The following is a 26295-nucleotide window of genomic DNA, read 5'->3' as shown; positions in this document are numbered from 1 at the left end:
CCATTTGCACAACAGCATGTGCAATTTATTGTCAATCAGTGTTGCTTCCTAAGTGGACAGTTTGATTTCACAGAAGTGTGATTGACTTGGAGTTACATTGTGTTGTTTAAGTGTGGGTTTTGATCATTTTTGTGTGATTTTGTTGTCAGCACATTCAACTATGTAAAGAAAAAAGTATTTAATAAGAATATTTCATTCATTCAGATCTAGTATGTGTTGTTTTAGTGTTCCCTTTATTTTTTTGAGAAGTGTATATATATATAAATATGTGTGTGTGTAACAGTATAACTTTAGACTGTCCCCTCGCCCATACCCGGGCGCGAACCAGGGACCCTCTGCACACATCAACAACAGTCACTCATGAAGCATCGTTACCCATTGCTCCACAAAAGCCGCGGCCCTTGCAGAGCAAGGGGAACTACTACTTCAAGGTCTCAGAGCAAGTGACGTCACTGATTGAAACGCTATTTAGCGCGCACCGCTAACTAAGCTAGCCGTTTCACATCCGTTACACACACACACACACACACACACAGTATGTGTATGGGATGTAGAGACATTATGGACAGTTTGTGGATAGAATATTTTGTATAGCTGTATAATACGTAGTATAGAATAGTCTATACACAGCAATAGCGGAATAGGATGGCATTGGCTAGAATACAGTATATACATATGAAATGAGTAAAGCAGTTTGTAAACATTATTAAAGTGAACAGTGATTCCATGTCTATGTGCATAGGGCAGCAGCCTCTAAGGTGCAGGGTTGAGTAGCAGGGTGGAAGCCAGCTAGTGACAAAAGCTGTTTTTCAGTCTCTCAGTCCCAGATTTGATGCACCTGTACTGACCTCGCCTAGCAGGGTGAACAGGCCATGCCTCGGGTGGTTGATGTCCTTGTTGATCTTTTTGGCCTTCCTGTGACATCGGGTGCTGTAGATGTCCTGGAGGGCAGGCAGTGTGCCGTCGGAGATGTGTTGGGCAGACCGCACCACCCTCTGGAGAGCTCTGCGGTTGTGGTTGGTGCAGTTGCCATACCAGTCGGTGATACAGCCCGACAGGATACTCTCAATGGTTCATCTGTAAAAGTTTGTTAGGGTCTTTGGGGCCAAGCCAAATATCTTCAGCCTCCTGAGGTTGAAGAGGATCTGTTGCGCCTTCTTCACTACGCTGTCTGTGTGGGTGGACCATTTCAGGTTGTCAGTGATGTGTACGCCGAGGAACTTGAAGCTTTACACTTCCACAGATGCTCCGTCGATGTGGATGGGGGGTGCTCTCTCTGCTGTCCCCTGAAGTCCACGATCAGCTCCTTTGTTTTGTTGACGTTGAAGGAGAGGTTATTTTCCTGGCACCACTCTGCCAGGGCCCTCACCTTCTCCCTGTAAGCTGTCTCGTCATATGTTACAACAGGTGTAAATATATGGGTCATGACAGTGTTAAGACCATATTATGACAGGTTATGACACGTTATGTCAGCGGGTTATGACATATTATGACATGATTATGACCGTGTTATAACACTGTGTGTCAAGTTAGGTGTTACCAAATGTTTGAGTGCAAAAATATAGGCTTACATGAGAAAATTCTGAATATTTTAAATAATAGTTCATTAGTATGTTTAATATGCTATTCAATAAGGGTTGAATTCTAACTTCCCATTGACGTCAGTCCATTACATTGGAGGGAAAATGCAACATAAGCAAGTGGAACTTCGGATTGGCACTTACATCTCGGAGAGTCTCGTTCATTGCATCAGAGATGCATGGAATAGAAGAATAGGACCACTGCGTTGGCCTTCACTGTACTAAAATAATCTGTTAGCTCCATTCACAGGCCCAGGAAGGCCACTGCGCTAATAAGCGCTGTAAAAAAAAAAAAAAAAAAATCTTTGAATTGAGATGCATTGTATCTGTGGTTTCCCTTGTCAGTGGCCCATGATTCAGTGCCAGGGTTTTATAGTTTAGATTTTACTGGAATGGTTTAATCTATTCATGGTGTGTGCTGAACCGTGGACTGAGGGGAGGGGGGGGGGGGGGGGGGGGGGGGCAAAGACCAAAGACAGGTAGCTGCTGGTTAATGGAGGGTGGAGAAGAAATGCCCTTAAAGTGTATGATTTTCTTTCCACCTCTGATCTGTTGGACTCTATCAATTCAGAGAAATGCTGTTCAGTATAAATAGTAGCCTGGGTGCTTTTTGAGTTGAGCAGTTCAGAGTTTAGTAATACATTGACCATCAAATCCCTCGGTTGACAGCGCTGGCTAATTTAATCACATGCTGCATTGACTGAGTATTAATGACCCATGCATTCCTGGATAACTATAAAATACACAGAAATAGTCATGACTGATTGACTTACCGTGACGCTTCTTGTATTTGTTGCAAGGCATATTTCATATTTTAAATATACAGATCTTGAAGCACTCAAACTAAGTTGAATGCCCCCCAAAATTGTCTTTAAAAAACTAACACGACAATATTTTACAAGACACTTGTGACTTGTGATAACTGAAACCAAATCGCTTCCTTCCTATCTTGCTTTAAGAAAATTCTCCAACAGGCCCAGAGTAAACGGCCATGTAGACAGTAAACATAATATTGTTTTATTGCCCTCTCCAGGGGCTGGTTGCACCCGCCTGGCCCTTCAATGACCTACACCTGGGCGTAGACCCTACACCCAGTAGGGAGCTGGCGTAAGGTGTTAAAATGGGATTGTTCTTTCATGACATACACAGAAAATAATATACATATTTTCAAAATGGTGAGTCTAGTGTTCATGTTTCATAAGCTCTACAGGCTTTTCGAGTTGCCTATGCTTGATAGCAAAATAATGTACTTGATTTATGCTACATAGCATGCTAAATGTGTCTGATCGGATATTAGCAAACAAATAGATGAGCTGCCCCCTCCACTTATTTGCCCAGGCTGAGATCAAATAACCAAATATACAGACGGAGATTCAGTGAAACAAAATCACATTGATTGATCATCAGACAAGTCAAGGTCTGGTTATAGCTTAGACTACTACGCGAGTGAAGAGAAAAATAACCCACCTGTTATGCTAGGCTAGCATAGGCTACATAGCTAGCTAACATGCTAGCTAAATGTTCTGAGAACACTGATAGATTAGCTAACTAGACTAAAGATTATCACCATGAGCACTCATCTCAATTTGGCTAACATTTTCCCTGCCTAATTGTAACCAAATATCAAAACCTAGATTATGTGAGAAAAAAATCGGACATTGATTGATTTATCATTTATCATGAGTCCCCACGCTTGTCTCAAAGAAGTGAGATAACACTGTCCCAATCAGAACTATGCTGAAATTATAGTTGACCACACACGGCTATTGCTTTAAAGTATTTAAACGGTTGGATGAGTTTCAGTAACCATCAACCATAACTGTCCACTCACATGGGGGCACCAGCTACCTCTAGCAACCAATGGATAAAACAGCCTTCTTTCTCATTGGTGGCTGTGTGCGTTGATGCTTATCTTCGTTTCAGTCACACATTTTCCTGCCTCGCAACATATTTATGGGCAAACACACAAATTCCAGGTAGGATAAGGACGTTTATTAAAGGAAGTTTACCTCTCTTACTGTACTTGACCCCTCCCTTCCACCCGCCTCCAAGCCCCCACACCTCAGCAACCAATAAATTACAGTGATACAGCAGTATTTGTATTCCAGTTACTAAATGACATGTGGGCTATGATAGCTGTTATCACTGGGACAAGGTATTGCTAATGGACCAGACCCATGTCACCGTAAACTGCCATGCGTAATCAAACAGATATTTTTCCCTGAAGCAAGCGGATGTCTGATACACCGTTTCCCATGCACCACCTGGTGATAAAACAACGTTGATTTAGGATGGATGTCTAGATTGTCTGTTTGCCATAAAGCAATATGATTGAATATGATGAACATTTAAACCTTTTACTGCAGTGGGGTAAAACCCTAACCCTAACCCCACAGTGATTCTTGGTAGTCTTAAATACATCGACTTTGAAACAAAAGTATACAACTCACACACATTGTTATGGGCTTCAAAAAGTAGACACCTGTAACATGTCAGATATAGATTTGAAATGTATTACATTTTGAATTTGCATCACAATATTACACTTTATATACATCACAGAAGACTAAAATAACAAAACTGTTTGACAGAAATACTGGATTTTCATGGTTTAAAACACTTTAAAAAAATGAATTATGAAAATATGAAAAATATGAATAACGTTCCGCCCATGAGGCCAAAGAGGACGCTTTTGGTCATTGACTGCAGGAAAGGGCTACTATGAGGTGGTGATGTAAGTTTGTAGCCAATGGACCAAATAAAAATAAAAATGACGCCTTTGAACAACGACTTGTCATCTAGTGTTTTGTGTGACTGTTCCAAATTGGAGCCAGTGTAAAGTAGGGGACCCAATGTAGATACACAAATGACTGGGTATTGCAATCAGCTTGTTAATGCAGTCAATGAGGGAACTGTAGTGATTAAATGTCAGGAATTAAGTTGAGTTTAAGTGTATTTGTCTAAGGTGTATGTTAACTTCCGACTTCAACTGTAGGTGTACATTACATAAAACAACCAGCCATTTCCAGCTACAATAGTCATTTACAACATTAACAATGTCTACACTGTATTTCTGATCAATTTGATGTTATTTTAATGGACAAAAAAAATGCTTTTCTTTCAAAAACAAGGAGATTTCTAAGTGACCCCAAACTTTTCAACGGCAGTGTGTTTCCCATGCCAATAAAGCCCCTTGAATTGATTTGAGAGAGAGAGAGAGAGAGAGAGAGAGAGAGAGAGAGAGAGAGAGAGAGAGAGAGAGAGAGAGAGAGAGAGAGAGAGAGAGAGAGAGAGAGAGAGAGAGAGAGAGAGAGAGAGAGAGAGAGAGAGAGAGAGAGAGAGAGAGAGAGAGAGAGAGAGAGAGAGAGAGAGAGAGAGAGAGAGAGAGAGAGAGAGAGAGAGAGAGAGAGAGAGAGAGAGAGAGAGAGAGAGAGAGAGAGAGAGAGAGAGAGAAACGAAAGGGAAGGCAAGGTAGCGCGCCAATAATGTTAGTTTCACTCCTGATGGAGGCTCCCCAGCCTATCCCTATCCCCTCCCCCTACCTGCCTCCCCCTCCTCCTCTGACACTCCCTCAAGTCCACCTTATTGTTCCCTGCATATCAATGTCATTACATTGAGTTGAAAAGGGAGTCGGCAGAGCAGGGAAAGTGAGTCGACCAACGGACACAGTGAGAGAAGGACCTCCAGGCTAATACTAACGCTAACCCTTATGTTACTTTGAAGGCTTTGTGAGCACACCTGCAGCAGCTTGACTTCCACTCGTTTAGCCTATCTAGCGTAGCACCCAAGGACCAGGGAGCACTGTATAGTGATCCCCATAGCTTACACCTTCTCCGTGGTACCCCCCACCCCCCCCACCCCCCCAGTCATCCAGCTTGGCAGGAAGATGTGTTTTAGTCTACAGAAGGCTGGACCAAATACACTGTAATACACTACAAAGAGAAAGAGAGGGGATAATCTGGCATCATTAAACCGGTAAGAACAAACTTTTTCAGGAATTGTATAACTGTTGTTGAGTATAGTACAAACAATGTTATGGATGATATTTTAACAGCAATACTGGGAAGTGGTACCATGAAATAAACATTGATTGTCACAACTGGTAAATACAGGATAAAAACAGGATAAAACAGGATAAAGACATGATAAGAGTTGTAGGATGTTTTTTTTTCACGTGGGTCAATTAACTTCATATTAGACGGTGCAAGTATTAAGCAGAGCAGTATGCTGTTGCACACCTCACGTTTCTGAGGATCAAGTTACGTGTACTTTACAATTGGAGAACAGGTAGAGCAGCAATGGAAGAGAGGCAGTTTAACTGTCTACTCTTAAGGCTTCAACAGATGACCTCACAATAAACCCGGCTGAAGAACACAACGGCCACGCTAGTCAGTTGAAAACACTGTCTGCTGCCCTAAAAAGTCAACATAACTCTACTGGCTTTGTTTCATCGTATCATCGTAACATAATGTTCTTACCTTACCATTTAAAAAAGGGAGACCTGGTAACACTTTAAAATAGCTATCATATATAAGCACTGATAAACTATTTATATACTGTTAATAAATAAGTTTTTTATTATTTGTAAACATTAATATACAATGCCTTCAGAAAGTATTCACACCCCTCGACTTTTTCCACATTTTGTTGTGTTACAGCCTGAATTTAAAATGTACTAACTTGAGAATTGGTGCCACTGATCTACACACAATATCCCAAAATGCCAACGTGGAATTTTGTTTTTAGAAATTAATTAAACATTAAAAGACGAAATGTCTTGAGTCAATAAGTATTCAACCCCTTTGTTATGGCAAGACTAAATAAGTTCAGAAGTACAAATTTGTTTAACAAGACACATAATAAGTTGCATCGACTCACTCTGTGTGCAATAATAGTGTTTAACATTATTTTTGAATGATTACCTCATCTCTGTACACATACAGATAATTGTAAGGTCCCTCAGTCGAATAGTGATTTTCAAGCACATATTCAACCAAAAAAGACCAGGGAGATTTTCCAATGCCTCGCAAAGAAGGGCACCTATTGGTACATGGGTAAACATTAAAACAGACATTGAATATCCCTTTGAGCATGGTGAAGTTACTAATTACACGTTGGATTGTGTATCAGTACACCCAGTAACAAAGATACAGCGTTCTTCCTAACTCAGTTGCCGGAGAGGAAGGAAACCGCTCAAGGATTTCAACATGAGGCCAATTTTAAAACAGTTACATAGTTTAATGGCTGTGATAGGAGACAACTGAGGATGGAACAACAACATTGTAGTTTCTCCACACTTCTAACCTAAATGACAGAGTGAAAAGAAGGACGTCTGTACAGAATAAGAATATTCCACAAGATGCATCCTGTTTGCAGTAAGGCACTAAAGTATTACAGCAACATAAAAAACTGGCTAAGAAATGTAACTTTTTGCCCTGAATACAAAGCATTATGCTTGTGGCAAATCCAACACAACACTGAGTACCACTTTTGTGGCTATCTCATGTTATGGATATGCTCGTCACCGGCAAGGACTAAGGAGTTTTTTTTAGGATAAAAATAATTGGAATAGAGCTAAGCACAGGCAAAATCCTAGAGGAAAACCTGGTTCAGTCTGCTTTCCAACAGACACTAGCAGATGAAATCACCTTTCAGCAGGACAATAACCTAACATTCAAGAACAAATATACACTGGAGTTGCTTACCAAGACGACATTGAATGTTCCTGAGTGGCAGAGTTACAGTTTTGACTTAAATCGTCTTGAAAATCCATGGCAAGACTTGAAAATGGCTGTCTGTCAATGATCAACAACCAATTTGTGCTTAAAGAATTTAGAAAATAATAATGGGCAGATATTGTACAATCCAGGTGTGCAAAGCTCTTAGAGACTTAACATTACCCAGAAAGACTCACAGCTAAATCGCTGCCAAAGGGGATTCTAACATGTATTGACTCAAGGGGTTGAATACTTATCTAATCAAGATATGTTTTATTTTTCATTCATCTTTAAAAAATAAGAGTATTTTATGTAAAAAAAGACAAATCCATTTGAATCCCAATTTGTAACACAACAAAATGTGTAAAAAGTCAAGGGGTGTGAATACATTGATGGCACTGCATAATGGGTTATTCATGTAAGTTATTATACAATGTTACCAAAAACTTTAAACAAGCTAAGGTTCCACTCTGAAACACACTAATTTCAAAATATCTCAACTCAAGCAGCATGTATAGATTTGGAGGCAGTGACAAAACCAGGTCAGTCGGCTAAGCTGGCGATAGGGCAAAAATGTGTCGTATAGATAGTGACAGGGAGAGTAGGGCGCACAAGTGTTCAAGGCAAAACAAAGGCTCTTCTGCCTCATGCTCCTATGGTAGACAATAAGGTTCCGACTTGCCTGACAGAAATTAGTTTAATGACTAACTGTCATTTGTCCCGCACACTAAAATGTGCCCCTAAGCACCTGATCTATAGTCAGTGTTGTGGTTTGTTGACTGTTAAATAAACCTGATTGTTCCAGTTAAGAGTTCGGGAGGGTAAGCTGATCCTAGCTCTGTGCTTCGTTGGTAACTTATACCTGAATTCCAAACAGTGGATTCGGGATCGTGGTAGGACTCAGTTAAAAGTGGTTTAAACAAGTTTAATTGACAAGAAATACGTTTTTATCAGCTCCATTAAAGTGAAGGTTGGAATGAAATCCATAGGCCACAAACAAGCTGGAGATATTCTCACTAGGTCCACTTAGTGATTGTTGTCCATATTTCCCAATGTCAGAGCAGTTGCTACATTGTAGTTTGCGGAGGAGGTTGGGGTGGTCCACCGAGACCTCTATTTGAGGGCCTTAAATTGTTACGGTCTGTGACATGGTGGTGAGACAGAGAGTGAGAGAGAGAGCGAGAAAGAGGAGGCCTGGGCAGAGGCTGGCCCTGCAGGAATGCCAAGGGTAGATGGAGCGATGAGAGGAGAAGGAGAACAAGCAGGCACATTGTGTCAGCCGGCTAGCAGAGCTGGGGCCGGACAGAGAGAGACAGGGGTAGGGCTGCCCCCGCAGGGCACGGCGAGGGGAACACCTGCAACTCAACCACCCCCCACGTCCCAAGCCGCCACCTCATCACAGCTCTCACCTGTCCTGGACCTACTATCTACCTACCTATCCTAAAGGAAGACAAGTGTCAATCACACTCGAACCAATACCAGAGAGTTTGCCATTTGTCAGGCATACATAGTTACAGCTATTCTGACTGCTTCTATACAACAGTAATCCAATCATGTTTTTTTTAACACTTATCCCATACCCATGTATCTATGATAACAACCCCCCCCCCCCCCCCCCCCCCCCCCCCCCCCGAGACTGACAGCTGGCTGGGTGACTTAGAGGTTCTGGCCAGAGGGAGGTCTCTGTCATGGGTGCTCATGCTGACGTCTGTGAGAACAGGGAGTAACAAAGCACTCTGTGTCCGTCCCTAGTACTGCCTGATGAGAGTCCCACATAACCATTCCCCCGTCACTAGAAAGATGCTTTCAACAGCTGGGGCCTCGTTCAGCCGGCGCACAATGTTTGTGGCACGCTCAGATGCGCTTGTTTTAGATGATGTGTTAAACTGTTTGGATCATAAAAATCCTTGTGCCGCCTTATTTATAGACCTTCCCAAGGCCTTCGACACCGTTGACCATCACATTCTCATTTAAAGGCGGACTGAAATAGGCCTGGATCAGGCATCTTGCGAGTGGTTTGAAAATGATCTGTCAGACAGGACTCAATGTGTGATCTCTGATGGTTTTAACTCTAGTTTCCTGGATATTACAAAAACTGTACCGCAGGGGTCAGTCGTGGGGCCTGTTCTCTTTACTATTAATGAAAATAATATTCGGTCTATCTGTTAAAATTTGTAATATGAATCTGTATGCAGATGACAAGGTTATTGGCCATTGCTCCAAGTGTTGATCAGGCTGTTAGAGCAGCAATCGGACTATTTTACCTTACAGAGAGCCCTGGTTGGTTTAAAACTTGTACTTAATGCAGGCAAGACTAAATGCATGTTGTTCTCTAGTTCTCGCAAGAATGTTTCAGATGGACTACATATTTATTCATTGGATGGTTCTCCCATTGATAGGTTCCCACCTACAAGTATCTGGGAATTTGGATTGACAAAGACAATGTTTTAAAAAAAACATATGGATGAGCTAGTTAAAAAGCTATGATTTAAAGTGGCCTTCTTTTTGGAAATAGACCTTACATCTCCCTAAATAATAGGAAGCAGATTGTACAGTCAACTTTCCTGCCAGTTCTTGATTATGGTGACACCATTTACCAGATTGCAGCAGCCACTAGTCTTAAACCTTTGGATGCCGTCTACCACAGCGCTGTTCGTTTTATCCCTGGGGACAGGTTTAATACTCACCACTGCATCCTGTATCAGAGGTTTGGCTGATCTTCATTAAAGTCCCGTAGATCAATTGATTACTCAATTTTTCCTTTACAAAGCCCTACTACACAAGTTTCAACTTACCTAAATTTGCTGCCAACGTATTAAAGAATGAGCGACCAAACCCGCTCGCAGGATTGGTTAACTCTTGAGGTCCCTCTGGTCTCAACCAATTTAAAATCCTCCTTTAGTTTTAGTGCCCCCCCAATTGTTGAAATAACCTACAAAATGGATTCCCTGGTGCCGCTAGGGCAGTTTAAGACTCTGGTATTGAATTAATTAATTGAGGATTGCAGTTGTTTCGATAGATTGTAGGGTTTTAATTGTTGAAATTGTGGTGTTGAGGTTGTGGTTATTTTTTATTCTTCTTGTTTTAATTATAATGTAAATTGTTCTTCCTGTTGTGAGAAAAATGTTGTACTCAGGGCACCGTTGGGAATCAGACCCGGGTCTCCATTGGGCTACCCTGAAGAAGAAAAACATTCTGATATAGGTTTCCAGGTCACCCCTTGTAAAAGAGGTATCTTAATTCAAGGGTCGTTCCTGGTTAAACAAAAGTGATAGAAAATATAGAAATATATTATGTGGAACAAAGAAGCCTCTGACATGTAGAATGAGGAATCGTGTCAGTTCTATTAATGCCATTAATGACAACGTTTCCCTGATGAACGTGGCCCAGGGAATGCAAGAGGTTGCTCAGGGACTTTAGTGGGTTTAGTGAATGGAAGTCAATCAGCCCCATACTGTATAAAGTAGAGAGTAAGCAAGAAATGAATTGTAGATGGCATGGTCTGATATTAAAAGCAAAAAAATTATAGACATATTTAAATTATAGACATATTTATATTCCACCAAATGCTGAATTATTTGTGACTACTGTGTAACCTCTAGAATAGTTCAGAATGTAATCGTATTCTGAAGGGAATAACATAATGGTATTGCAACTCCGTCTGCATGGGGTCATAAACCTTAAACCTACTGTATTTTATAATATGCACTTGACACAAAAATCACAAAAATCCTGTGAACAGTTTGGGATTATGTCCACACTGCATGATTTTAAAAATAGATTTTACTCACCATCTGAGCACGTTATTAAGAGATAATCTGCATTTCCATTCATTCTCAGATAATCCACATCAAGTACAAAGAAGAGAAAGGGGGACAACGACTAAAGGAAGCGGGAAAAGGATACAGAACATCCCTTCAAAATGGCGCAGATCCCTCAGGTGTGGCACACCCAGGAAGAGAAAGTGGACCTGGATATAATGGGGGCTGTTGGCAGCCAACCCGAGTGCTCCATCTGCTTCAACACCTACGACAACGTCTTCAAGACGCCCAAGCTGCTGGACTGTGCCCACACCTTCTGCCTCGAGTGTCTGTCACGCCTCATGGCCATTTCACTGGGAGAGCAGGAAGGAGGAGGCAGCAGCAAGATCCTGTGTCCCTTCTGCCGCCATCCCACCCTCCTGACCAAGGAGGGTCCCCCGGCCCTGGCCACCAGCAGCGAGGTACTGTGTAAGCTGCCCAGCCACCAGCAGCACGAGGAGCCTGTGTGGCTAGATGGAGAGAAGCTGTGCTACAAACGGGCCTTGGAGGCCAGCCCCGAGGCCTCTAGCTCCACCTCGACCTTCTGCATCTGCATCGACATAGGGGCCAGCAAAGCAGGCGAGGTCCCGGCTCAGACACACCCCCACAGCACGGCCTTTATGAGGCGTCTGACCAGCTGTAGGCGGCTGCTGCTCTTCATGGTGCTGATGGTGCTGCTAGTGGTCATCGTGCTGTGGCCCCTGCAGTGCATCATCACCACAGGCAACATGTACTGCATGCCTCGCCCTGTGGGCTCAATACAAGGCTCCATCACCACCACAGCTACCCCATTCACCAGCATAAACCATTCCACATAGGGAGCCTTTCATTAAAATACATGTATGTAGTATGCCAGATTCCACCGCTGCCACATTCTCCTTCAGCTCCACTAAAGGGTATCCAGCCACAGCCCCCCCCCCCTCCCCCCGCCGGATATAGACTGGATAGAGAACACAACTGTGAGAAACTCTGCGCACTATCCAGTTGTTTTAGCAATTGATATTGGCATGCTCAGCGTCATTATTCTGACAAGGAAGTTAGAAATTCATACATGAATTCCAATTCTTGCACTTTGATTAACTGATTTTCCTTTTCTCTTTATAACGTCATTTTGCTGTAGAAATATAATATGTGGATGAAATGTGTTGTACTATTCAGACTACACAGACCATCTGGGTGAAATTTATTCATATCTACATTATCAGATCTGATGGCCACAGTGTAATCCCAACTCAAAATGTTCAGTTAAGAAAAATGTGCAAGTTTATTGCTGTTTTGAAAAAATGGTATGCCAAAACATGAAATTGTAAGTGTATATACATGTATAGTTGATTGTACTATTTTGATATATATTTTGTTTACAAAATTACAATAAATGAAAAACAAAACAGGCATGGTCAAGGTTTTAGTTCTGAAAAATATTCTGTATGTCACGGTTTTCCTCCTCTTCGTCTGAAGAAGAGGCGAGAAGGATCGGAGGACCAATATGCGGCGTGGTAAGTGTCCATAGTTTTAATAGGAAAACTCAAACATGAACACAACTACAAAACAAACGTGAAAACCGAAACAGTCCTAACTGGTGCATAAAACACAAAGACAGGAAACAATAACCCACAAAATACCCAAAGAATATGGCTGCCTAAATATGGCTCCCAATCAGAGACAATGATAAACACCTGCCTCTGATTGAGAACCACTCTAGGGAACCATAGACTTACCTAGACAACTAAACTGAACACAACCCCATTAATCTAATAATCCCCTAGACAAGACAAACACAATAAATCACCCATGTCACACTCTGGCCTAAACCAAAAATAATAAAGAAAACAAAGATAACTAAGGCCAGGGCGTGACACTGTAGCTTTGTTTATGATAGTCTTTGAACAAAATGAAGTACAGTAGACATGGGTTGTTGGCCGAGGTAGGAACTAATGATTACTGGACTACCATTCCCCACTTGCTGTTAGGATCTTATCTGGGCGCACACCAGTAACCTGTAAGGATTTTCCAAATACACAACGATTATTACTAACAACAAGGTGTTGTAAACTGCTTCAATGAAATTGTGAACCCTTCCTCATAGATTAAGGAGTGGTCATAACAGTAAGGAGTGGAATTTCCTGTATTGGTGTGAAATTACTGGATAGGTGTGTACAGGAGACCAAAGGTGAGGTCTGGGGGAGAATCTCAAATGCATTTCCTTGATTCCTTGCGTCCTCTGTTTCCTTCTCAAAATCCATTGGTTGAAATGGTGATTGTATAGACTATTTTGTAGAGTCTTTGTGATGCAAGGTCACAAGTGTTGGGTCGTTCCACGAAACGAGTGCCTTTGATATTTTAAGTAGCACCAGTATTGATTATTTTACTATTAATAAAGACTTGCTAAATTGTCAAAATTCAGCATTTTGGCATGTCCCTTTGTGCACCTTCTGACTTCTAGGAAGATTTTAATCCACTTAACCCCCAAATTCCTCAAAGTTTCCTGCATCAATGTAAATCCTTAGTTATTTTGTTGCTTTGACAAAGTCATTTCTGGAGAATAATTATTGACAGTATTTCATGCGACCAGTGAAACATTTGAAGGTTCAACAAGACCTGTCCGTAAGGTCGACCCTGATAAGTGAACTGAACTCTCGTTTTAATGTGGCGAAACGATTCCTTATGAAATAGTTTTTCAAAAGAAGCATTAAACAGCTACTCAAATCCTAGTGTAAAAGCAGGTGAGTTGGTTCTACTTTTTTGGGCCATTTTCTGGTGTTTTGTGGTGGAAAACTGAGCAGGCTGAGCATCACGCACCAACCATGTTACCCGTAGATAGACAGGTTCGAAATGTTTTAACAATAAAATTAAATTGTTAAAGGGGATTTATGGCTGATTTAAGATGAAATCGTCAACTGTGTTATGGTCAACACTGTTACATTATTCGGCACTTAATAGGCACTTACTATCCTCATTTTTTAAATTTTATTTAACCTTGCGATGGTAACGTGTTATTTATTAAGTTGAACTAGTGCTCTTTTGATCAAAGTATATTGGTCACATACACAGTTTAGTTTATGTCATAGTGGGTGCAGCAAAATGCTTATTTTACTAGCTCCTAACAATGCAGTAAAATGCCAAACAAGTACAAAATATATATATATATATTCCAGAAATGTCAGAATCCAGTTGACATCCCAAATGGCCCTGTAACAGTAGTTCAAATGCAATCTATACATTATATACACCGGATGAACTTACACCAGATACACTAAGAACGATATGTACAGCAGTAGATATATTAGTGACCTATATCAATAATCCAGTATATACATAAATATGTAGTGTGTACAGTATAAACAGCGTAACTAAAACGCAGTAGTAGAAATATGTTGAGAAAATAATATTTAAATACACAGTGTAAGACAGGAAGTGTCTGGTGGTTTAATGTCTCTATAACATGGGACAGCAGCGTTGGCTGTGTATGCGTTTGAGTGTGTGTGTCTGTGATAGATTGTGTGTGTGCGCACATCACCTGGTATAGACTGCTAGTGATGGCTGTTCAACAGTCTGATGGTCTGGTAATAGAAGCTATCAAGTCATCGGTGATAACATAAAATTCTTTAAAAAAGGAGTCAGAACAGGTACATCAGAGCCGGGACCCAGAGAGTGAAAAACAGCTTCTATTACCAGACCATCAGACTGTTGAACAGCTTCTAATACCAGACCATCTGTTACGCACGCCTCTATGAAGAGAGAACGCAACACCCTGCTACAACTAAACTCTCCGTGAAGCGAAAGAGGTATGGACGGACTGTAGGCGTGAGTAAGGATGACAACAGGCAAAATGTGGTACCGTTTACAAAGACTTTATTCCTTTACACTGTAATATGGGGAAAAGGGGCTGGACGGAACCAAAGCAAAGAAAGTAAATCTCAAAGCCCCCCCCTCTCCTATCTTACCTGCCTACCCACTACTTACCTAATTTAGCACCACCTGGTGCCCGAACCAAAATACAGGGGGTGGTCCACCCAAGTCTTACCTATTGTGCCTAGACAATGAATATACTACGGGTATATGTATGCCCGCGGGCCTCTTGCCTAAGCACTCCCTAGGTGCCTTCCCCTTCCCCCCTGGGAACAAATGAAACAGAATATTAAACAATTTCACAAACAAACTAAGAAACAAAGGACATCAAATAAGCTCTACCTGAGCAACAAACTCACATAACATACCAACTGCTACCAACAACTAACATAGTAAATTATCCACAGCCATCAGCCTCCTCTCTCAGCAATGACCTCCCTCACATTCAATCTCTCTGCAATGACTTCCCAGCAAAATCAACCTCCCTCCTGAACAGAACACTGGCTTTTATATAGCTTCTGAAGGAATGGGTAATTGGAGACAGCTGTGTCTTGACGAGGGGGCGGGGTCAGCTCTCCAATTAGCCATGGAGTCGACCAATCAGCTGCTTGAGGGATTTCAGGAAGCCATTTCCTGAAATAAACACATGCAAATACACAAACTACAACACAAACTGGGGAACGTAACACCATCAGACTGTTGAACAGCTTCTATTACCACCAGACTGTTGAACAGCTTCTATTACCACCAGACTGTTGAACAGCTTCTACTACCAGGCCACCAGACTGTTGAACAGCTTCTACTACCAGGCCACCAGACTGTTGAACAGCTTCTACTACCAGGCCACCAGACTGTTGAACAGCTTCTACTACCAGGCCACCAGACTGTTGAACAGCTTCTATTACCAGGCCACCAGACTATTGAACAGCTTCTATTACCACCAGACTGTTGAACAGCTTCTATCACCAGACCATCAGACTGTTGAACAGCTTCTATTACCATCAGACTGTTGAACAGCTTCTATTACCATCAGACTGTTGAACAGCTTCTATTACCACCAGACTGCTGAACAGCTTCTATCACCAGACCATCAGACTGTTGAACAGCTTCTATCACCAGACCGCCAGACTGTTGAACAGCTTCTATCACCAGACCGTCAGACTGTTGAACAGCTTCTATTACCATCAGACTGCTGAACAGCTTCTAATACCAGACCATCAGACTGTTGAACAGCTTCTATTACCATCAGACTGTTGAACAGCTTCTATTACCATCAGACTGTTGAACATCTTCTATTACCACCAGACTGTTGAACATCTTCTATTACCACCAGACTGTTGAACAGCTTCTATTACCACCAGACTGCTGAACAGCTTCTAATACCAGACCATCAGACTGTTGAACAGCTTCAATCACCAGAACATCAGACTGTTTAACAGCTTCTATTACCATCAGACTGTTGAACAGCTTCTATTACCATCAGACTGTTGAACATCTTCTATTACCATCAGACTGTTGAACATCTTCTATTACCACCAGACTGTTGAACAGCTTCTATTACCACCAGACTGCTGAACAGCTTCTATCACCAGACCATCAGACTGTTGAACAGCTTCTATTACCAGGCCACCAGACTGTTGAACAGCTTCTATTACCAGGCCACCAGACTGTTGAACAGCTTCTATCACCAGACCATCAGACTGTTGAACAGCTTCTATCACCAGGCCACCAGACTGTTGAACAGCTTCTATTACCAGACCATCAGACTGTTGAACAGCTTCTATTACCAGACCATCAGACTGTTGAACAGCTTCCATTACCACCAGACTGTTGAACAGCTTCTATCACCAGACCATCAGACTGTTGAACAGCTTCTATTACCATCAGACTGTTGAACAGCTTCTATTACCACCAGACTGTTGAACAGCTTCTATTACCATCAGACTGTTGAACAGCTTCTATTACCATCAGACTGTTGAACAGCTTCTATTACCATCAGACTGTTGAACAGCTTCTATTACCATCAGACTGTTGAACAGCTTCTATTACCAGACCATCAGACTGTTGAACAGCTTCTATTACCAGGCCACCAGACTGTTCAACAGTCTGATGGTCTGGTATTAGAAGCTGTTCAACAGTCTGATGGTAATAGAAGCTGTTCAACAGTCTGGTGGCCTGGTAATAGAAGCTGTTCAACAGTCTGGTGGCCTGGTAATAGAAGCTGTTCAACAGTCTGATGGTAATAGAAGCTGTCCAACAGTCTGGTGGCCTGGTAATAGAAGCTGTTCAACAGTCTGGTGGCCTGGTAATAGAAGCTGTTTTTCACTCTCTGGGTCCCGGCTCTGATGTACCTGTTCTGACTCCTTTTTTAAAGAATTGTATGTTATCACCGATGACTTGACATGGACCAACAACACCACCACTCTTGTCAAGAGGGCACAACAGCGCCTATAATTCATAAGGCGGCTGAAGAAATTTGACATGCCACCCTGGGTCCTCTCCAAATACTACCGCTGCGCCATCGAGAGTGTCCTGACCAGTTGTTCACCGCCTGGTAAGGGAATTGCTCCATCCACGACCACAAGGCTCTCCAGTGGGTGGTATTATTTCTTATTGTCTTTGCATTGTCGAGAAGGAACCTGCAAGTAAGCATTTTATTGGACTGTGTACACCATGTGTATCCTGTACTTACGACTAATACAACTTGGGAAATTTTGTAAAATAGAATGTTTTTTGCATTTTGCTTTTACCTAATAAATAACCAATCAGTCCACATTTCCCTGCATATAAAGAGAAGGTTGTGCCATCTGTCCACGGACATCAGCGACAGGAAGTCCCATTATATCAGCATACAAGAAGGCACTTGACATATTTCATTCATAGATTTTTATTAAACTATTACATTTTGAATCATTTTGTCGTCATTTCTGACATTCTCATTGCATCAGCGCTATAGGCCTGGACAGAAGGCGTTAAGGCTGAGCCAGTGCAAGAGGGAAAAACAGTCTTCACCTGAATACAGGAACAGTCAGTATACCACTACTCAAATCAGGCATATCGCAACCAACTATGTCAACATCATATTCAAGTAAATTAAGGAGCAGAAATAAGATAACTCATATAATTTCTGTATACTTTCAAGAACACCTGCTTAACTGACAATTCATTATCATTATGTTATTATCAACGGTGTAATAACACCAAATAGAAACTAAAATAATAACAATAATCAAACAAATAATCTTACACAATATAAAATGCACCAACAGGAAATGTAAAATTCGAAACACCTCAGTAAATGAAAATTAAATTTACAACACTGATGTCATACTTCTAGCAGACTGTCAACATACTGTACTCTTTTAAAACAGCCAATGGGCATCCTGACAGTCACAGATCACAAGTCTGCAGCTACAGGATTTAGCCATTTTGAATAGAATTTCAAGTATTGAAGTGTTAAGAGCGAACACTAATTTCCACTTTAGTCACATTTTCACATCGTCTCCCACTGACATCAATGCATAACTCAATGAAAATTCATCTTTAAGCTAAGTAGGATTCACCCCTCAATGTTTCACCACATCATACAAAGTTGACCTTTAGAGGCAAAGTGAAATACAATAAAAAATCATCATCAACAACAGTGCAACATAATTAAAGGACTCTAATCAATCACATCCGATTTAGCCGACATCCACACAGTAGTAATTTTGGCAGTGCTGTAGGTGGAACAGCGTTAGAGCTGTCAAATGCATAAGTGTTCTCCTATCATTATACATAAAGCGGACATTGCCATTGGCTGCACGGAGTCACATTAAGAGTTCGAAGACTGGAATGTGAGACGTAATCTACACCTCGATTAGGCTGATAGAAATCCTCATTATTTTGTTTAATGATTTTCAATTTGAGCGTCATTATTTCTATGTAGGCTAAACTTTCTCCTTCTGAACTAACGCGAGTGGGACAGGGGTGGCTTTGTGACAATGATCACAAGAGCAGCTCTTCACCGATTTGACAGCGCCAATGCAGTTCCACTTGCCGACACCGCCAAAACATCAGCTATGCGAGTGTCGGCTATCACCGGTTAACGATTGATCTGATCGAATCTAGGCCTAAGAAAATAGAAACTAAACATTTCCATTTTCATTCATTGGACAAGATTGAAAGTTCGGCCGACAGTTGAACAATGGAGAAGGTTCATTTGACAAAGATTTTCAATGTTCACTTCAGGATAGCATACCATTTATAGCATACCACTTATAGCATGAGTATTATATCAACAACTAAACTGCAGCGAAATATGTGTCCTATAACACTTACTGAACTTACTGAAACATTATTTGAAGGGAAATACTGAATCATCAGACTTTCAGTATTGCGGAAAGTTACTGCACTGGTGTTAGGATGAGCAAGGGATGACGTAGTCAAGCCCTAGTTGAAAGGCCTGAACACTATGTACAAGAACAGCTCTGCACAACCAGCAGATGACACTGCACAGCCTCTATCTAGCCAACCAGCAGGGTCGCTCAAAAGGATGACATCATTGAGCCACTGGCTAAATCCAGTGTGAACACCTTAGACATTAGATTTTTATGCAAAATGCTAAGAATAGTTAAGAAAGAAGCCACTGCCCAATATATATATATATAACTGAAGGCTCTTTGCTGTGTGGTGTCACCCTTCCTATGACATCATCACTGATGTCGGTTTTTACTCTCCCAAACAAAGTCAAGCCTGGATTATAACCATCTTGTAAATTACTTTTTGGAGACAAATCCACTCTTTAATCTTGGGCTGTAGGCCATCTGGCCCAGTAATATTTATAAAGACTTCAGTGATGGCAGCCTGGCTGGCATCCTAACATTTCTTCTCCCCTATCCCATTTTCTGCTACCCTTGTCTATCTCTCACTTGGCAAAGGTTTAACCCTGTTTATTCTGCCATTCGATTAGGAGGAAAACCGTCGCTGAATCCAACGGGAGTTATAACCTACACAGAGAGAGAAAGACTGCAGATCTGACCGATTTTATCGTTTGACGTTGACCTCAAATTTCCCACATATAAAACAGGATCTGCAAAGCAACTGCAAATTCAGAGAATTGTGCTTTTTGTCGCCTGATAATAATGGAATTGGATCTAACATTAAAAACTATGTCCTGTACATTACAAAATCACACTAATAATAACAATAAAAGAAACAAGAATGAATTGAAAGGACACAGATTAAAACTAAATAAATAGAAAAATTGCACAAGTAAATTGGTGCTTCAAGCTCCCCCTCCTTGAGCTTCAAGCTCCCCCTTCCAGCAACCACAGGACAAGAAACAAAATGGAGTCCGGAGAGGAGCTCATTATCCTTGATTCAATAGGCTCTCAGTAGCTGTGATGGTGGAAGCACTACAGTAGATGAGCATGGCACAAAAGACCATCGGTGGAACCAATAAGATAAACAAATCAGGTCCCCACTGACAAAGGCCCATTAGGAATATCCTGACTTTCCTCTTGCCTTTCATGGGAAAGGGTCGTGTAAGGACTTTGCTTGTCCGTGCCAGTGCCTCAGTGGTAGCAGATCACTTCAATGTTTCCCCGCCATTACTCAACGCTGCAGTAATGACTGCTGCTAGCAAAAACAGAACATCGCTAGAGTCTTTGGTTCAAGTAGATGATAGCCAGCAGAGAGAGTGAGCACTTTGAATTGAGAGAGAGAGAGAGAGAGAGAATAGATTGGGATTCCAACAGCGCAAAGAGAAACGGCATAGCTTTACCCATTCTTGTCCCGTCCACCCCATTCATGGTTGAACACGATGGAGCAAAACATCACTTGAACATTGAGTACACCATTGTTTGTTTCTCACGTCGATTTAGTTCGAGAGTCGACAGAAATAAGCAAAGGATATTTGTTGGGTTGGGCGATGAGACGGAACAACTGTGGGACCAAATACGGGGGTTACAGACATGTATGTAGACGAGGCACTTTGTCCGTAGACAGGAGAGGTTGTAGAGACTTGAAGTCATTGAGAGAGAGAAAGAGAAAGAGAGAGAGAGAGAGAAAGAAAGAGAGAAAGAAAGAGAAAGAGAGAGAGAGAGAAGGACAAGAGCACTGTGCTGTACCCCTCTATCCTTGGAGAGGGAGGCTCCAGACAGCCAGCAGGGCAGCGGGGGGGGGGTTCCACTGCCAGAGGGTCAGGGGCCAGAGCTGCAGAGGTCCCCCATGGTGCGCTGGCGAAGCGGCACCTCTGTTGAAACTGAAGCACACACAAACAGCACACCACTTTAGACATACACAGTACCACTCTGCATAGAAACGCACACAAACACAGTTGTCCGCATGACATCCTAATAAATACTAGAATCACTATGATGGTCAACAGCAAAATGTGTTTTTGTGACGTCTTCCCTCATCTGGAATATGTCTGGAACCAATTCATTGGAAAAAAACTGACATTTCTGTCCTGTGTTGCTAGAACAAACAATAACAACTGCTTGTCTGTAGACACTGAGTTCTGTATTTTCAAAGGTTTACTGGGTCGAATTCTGTTGAGATTTGATTATTTATTCACCCCCCCCCCCTCGTATACCCAAGTATATACACAATGACACAGTTTTACCCTGCCTTGGTGTTCCCTTTTTAGGGAGCGGGATCTTTAAAAACTCTTGAAAGGAACCCAACAGTATGCAGAAGTGCATCTCAAATATGATGGTTTATTAACACTTGACAGATGAGAAGACATAACTGCTTGCTAACATCTCTCCATCTGCGCCCGCTCACAGGGTAGCAGAGGATATATCCCAGGCCCATAGCCAATGAGGACCTAACAATTAAGACAGTTATAACCAATCACACACATGCATTCTTTGATCATGCACTGAACAAGTTCATGTACATTTTAGCCAATGGTGCTAACACTGCTGTATATTCTCGTACACAACATTTCCCTCACCCCACCTGCATTGTTTTTTCAGATATCGGCTCTACTGTAATCATTGTACTCAGTTGAAGAGTGCTAAATCTGATTGAAATGTTAAGTTTAACCACCCTATTAAACTTGTATATCCTCCTAACCTCCACATCTTCTGTACGTTGTTATAGTTTGTTATGCAAACCGTTATATGACACAAAGAACATTTGTCAAAACAGACAATAAAACGCCTTCTTAAATCTTCTTTGCCAATAATGATTATTTTTCCTATTACTAATTAAACTGTTTAATGTTGGTTACTTTCTAAATGTAATCAGTTAGTTACTAGTTACCTGGCCAAATTCAGAATCAGTAATATAACCTTTGGATTACCCAAACTCTAATATAATCTGATTACTTTCAGTTACTTTTAAAATGGTGTTCCCCTAAAGAGGTATTAAAAGAAGTTTGTAGGAATGTTACCAATTGAATGACATTATTGTAGGATAAATCAATGTTAGAGTTTACATAGCTGGCCATAAATGGATGTTGCGTTTTAGTTTATGGGTAAATACACTTAGGTTGGAGTCATTAAAACTAGTTTTTCAACCACTCCACAAATTTCTTTGACAAGTCGGTTAGGACATCTACTTTGTGCATGACACAAGTCATTATTCCAACAATTGTTTACAGACAGATTATTTCACTGTATCACAATTCCAGTGGTTCAGAAGTTTACATACACTAAGTTGACTGTGCCTTTAAACACCTTGGAAAATTCCAGAAAATTATGTCATAGCATTAGAAGCTTCTGGCTAATTGACATTTTTGAGGCAATTGTAGGTGCACCTGTGGATGTATTTCAAAGCTTACCTACAAACTCAGTGCCACTTTGCTTGACATCATGTGAAAATCAAAAGAAATCAGCCAAGTCTGTTTCAGTCTGTTTCGTCCTTGGGAGCAAATTCCAAATGCCTGAAGGTACCACGTTCATCTGGACAAACAATAGTACGCAAGTATTAACACCATGGGACAACACAGCCGTCATACCGCTCAGGAAGGAGACGCGTTCCGTCTCCTAGAGATGAACGTACTTTGGTGCGAAAAGTGCAAATCAATCCCAGAACAACAGCAAAGGACCTTGTGAAGATGCTGGAGGAAACATGTACAAAAGTATCTATATCCACAGTAAAAACGAGTCCTATATCGACATAACCTGAAAGGCTGCTCAGCAAGGAAAAAGCCACTGCTCCAAAACCGCCATGAAAAAGCCAGACTACAGTTTGCAACTGCACATGGGGACAAACATCGTACTTTTTGGAGAAATGTCCTCTGGTCTGATGAAACAAAAATAGAACTGTTTGGCCATAATTACCATCGTTATGTTTGGAGGAAAAATGGGAAGGCTTGCAAGCCAAAGAACAACATCCCAACCGTGAAGCACGGGTGTGGCAGCATCATGTTGTGGGGGTGCTTTGCTACAGGAGGGACTGCTGAACTTCACAAAATAGATGGCATCATGAGGAAGAACATTTATGTGGATAGATTGAAGCAACATCTCAAGATTCAGTCAGGAAGTTAAAGCTTGGGTCACAAATGGGTCTTACAAATGGACAAAGCATACTTCCAAGCATACTTCCAAAGTTGTGGCAAAATGACTTAAGGACAACAAAGTCAAGGTATTGGAGTGGCCGTCACAAAGCCCTGACCTCAATCCCATAGAAGATTTGTGGGCAGAACTGAAAAAGCGTGTGCGAGCAAGGAGGACAACAAACCTGACTCAGTTACACCAGCTCTGTCAGGAGGAATGGGCCAAAATTCAACCAACTTATTGTGGGAAGCTTGTGGAAGGCTACCCGAAACGTTTGACCCAAGTTAAACAATTTAAAGGCAATGTTACCAAATACTAATTGAAAGTACATAAACTTCTGACCTACTGGGAATGTAATGAAAGAAATAAAAGCTGAAATAAATAATTCTCTCTACTATTATTCTGACATTTCACATTCGTAAAATAAAGTGTTGATCCTAACGGACCTAAAACAGGGAATTTTTACTTGGATTAAAATGTCAGGAATCATGAAAAACTGAGTTTAAATGTATTTGGCTAAGGTGCATGTAAACTTACAACTTCAAATCTAGGCTTCTTTCTAACCAATTTCTTTCTACTACAGATAATAATACGATTAGGCTAGATTTTTACGTTAAAACGTCTGTCAGATTTCCAGTCATTCCAATTCATTTAATACCCCTTAATCTTCAAGAATAAGAAATGGAAATATGGAAATATAGATTAGCCAAATTGTTTTACCTGAGCATAACTTATTAGCCTACTCTGTTGTTTATGATTTTGTTGTCATGGAGGACTGATTGCTTTGCGTTGAAAAATAAAGGCTGCTCTCATGGAATGGCATGCTTTGAGCACTACCAAAAAGTGCTATATGCATGTGAAAAAGGTACTGGTGCTGCATTTGCTATAGGCTTATGTTTTAGTTGGTGACACCATAGAATACTTCATTATTTTATATAGATTTTTTATTGTCACATACACCAGATAGCTGCAGTGAAATGTGTTGTTTTACAGGGTCAGTCGTAGAAATAGGGAACCCCTGGAGCAAATGTGGGTTAAGTGCCTTGCTCAAAGGCACGTCAACAGATTTTTCACCTTGTGTCGGCTTGGTTATTCGAACCAGCGGCCTTTCGGTTACTGGCCCAACACTCTAAACGCTAGGCTACCTGTCGCCCAGGATCTAAGGATTTAATACAATCTCTATTGGTGACACTTTGATATCTCCATAATTTGCAGTCTATCAAAAGTGCGGGAGTTTAAGCACGTGTCCATTAGGCCTTTGGATTATTTTATTTATCAGCATGAATTACATTGAGCAATAAAAGCCCCACTCGTGGTCTTTGTAAATTAAACTAGTATGGAGCTCAATACCACGGAGGTGTTGGGAGGAACATTTTTCACTGGCTGTCCACTGGTCTCAAAAACAAGGATTTATAGGCAGCTTAAACTTCTTAAATTCAACAATTATTGGGTTAAAATACAGAAATACATTTGTGAAGAGCCATTCACAACAACCACAATCCGCAAGGCGCAAATAGCTAAACGAGAGAGCAGCAGTGTGATTCACATCAATGCTCTATGTAGATATCAATAATAAGTGATATCCGTATCGCCTGTAGGCTACACCACTGCTGTCATCCTTACCTCCAAGCGTTTATTCAAATTGGATCATCTTTGGATGCAGACAGCAGTCACACCATTGAAAGACATAGCTTGGACTGTAGCCTATAAATGTCTATTCCTACTCTTTTCCCCGCGATCCATCAAACACATTTGACGCATTCGCTCAGGCGGAACAAACATAAACTGATTTGAATGTAATTGAGAAAACAGAAAGGTGTTTTTTTTTTCCGCAAACCACCTTTAAAAGTAAAAGTGAATTCAAAAGTAATCCTAGAAGTAATCATCTAGTTTTTCAACAGTATCTGTAATCTGATTACAATATATTTGCTGGTAATGTAATGGATTACCCTCTTTTTTTTGTGTACATGTAATCCATTATAATAATCCCTAACCCTGTAAATCAAATATAGCAATTATATGGAGCAGGTCCTCAACAAAAAGTTAACAATGATTTAGCTAAGAAAATAACAATAACACTTTACTTAGGTATGCCGGTATGATGCTTCGTAACTTGTTATAAGCAGGTATGATCCTTTATAATATCTTATATAATGTATAACTAAACAAGCCACAGTAATTTAACACTCACAGAGAGGTTGAGAGAGGCAGAGGTCTGTGGCTGAACTTTTACTTCCTGGTGTTACTGCTGTTCCCAGAGGTACTTGGGTTCTTGATGTTCAGGTTCTCATACACAGCGGACGGGTCTTCGTTCGTCACTCTGCATCACACAAAAATGGACACGCGCACACACGCACACACACACGCAGGCACACACAGACAAAACATGGTGAGATGAAATTCCGATTCCTGTTCATTCGGACAATGTTCATTGAATTTGGATGGAATGATATAAATGACAGCGGTAGTGTGTATTTAGAGAGAATAAAACACTATTTGCCTGTGTACTATATGAGCAGTGTGTATTTGCAGGGCTACTCACACAGAGGAGGAGCGTGACACACAGGTCATGTTGGGTTTTGACCGAGCGTTGGTCATCTGGGGGTATTTGATATTGGAGTACTCCCTCTCCTTTGTCTTATTCCTCTGCAATGAAAGCAGCAACAATAAACCATATTCTTTTAGCTTGAAAAATAAGATTATCATTGAAACATTGAGGCAAGATAACACACACCTGGCCAACTTGCTTAGCTGGTTGACACCATGAAATGTAATACCTGTATCTCGGGTTTATCTTGATTGTTCCTTTGAATGAAGCTATCATGAAATGCTTGGGGCTCCAACTGTAAGGCAGTCACTT

The 26295-nt window shown here is 41.2% G+C and overlaps 2 protein-coding genes across 3 annotated transcripts in view; one reads left to right on the top strand and one right to left on the bottom strand.

The window, feature by feature from the left end:
* Positions 1–11100: 11100 nt before the first annotated feature.
* On the top strand, positions 11101–11964 carry LOC139417258 (RING finger protein 223-like). The gene has a single exon (XM_071166516.1). It carries the CDS (start codon positions 11220–11222, stop codon positions 11913–11915), a length of 696 nt encoding a protein of 231 aa, XP_071022617.1. The 5' UTR covers positions 11101–11219; the 3' UTR covers positions 11916–11964.
* Positions 11965–17817: 5853 nt separating this feature from the next.
* The window catches only part of LOC139416420 (tyrosine-protein phosphatase non-receptor type 11-like), a 57617-nt gene continuing 49139 nt past the window's right edge, over positions 17818–26295 (bottom strand). For both annotated transcript variants that reach the window (XM_071165016.1, XM_071165015.1), the window contains exons 14-16: positions 25978–26081; positions 25627–25755; positions 17818–21190 (exon numbers count right to left, since the gene is read on the bottom strand). In XM_071165016.1, the coding sequence (XP_071021117.1) occupies positions 25665–25755; positions 25978–26081 (195 nt within the window). In that variant the 3' untranslated portion in view covers positions 17818–21190; positions 25627–25664. The remainder of the gene's footprint in view (positions 21191–25626; positions 25756–25977; positions 26082–26295) is intronic.

This window comes from Oncorhynchus clarkii, chromosome 9 (genome assembly GCF_045791955.1).
Source record: "Oncorhynchus clarkii lewisi isolate Uvic-CL-2024 chromosome 9, UVic_Ocla_1.0, whole genome shotgun sequence".
Classification (NCBI taxonomy): Eukaryota; Metazoa; Chordata; class Actinopteri; order Salmoniformes; family Salmonidae; genus Oncorhynchus; species Oncorhynchus clarkii.
This window is presented reverse-complemented; position numbering and strand designations above follow the sequence as displayed.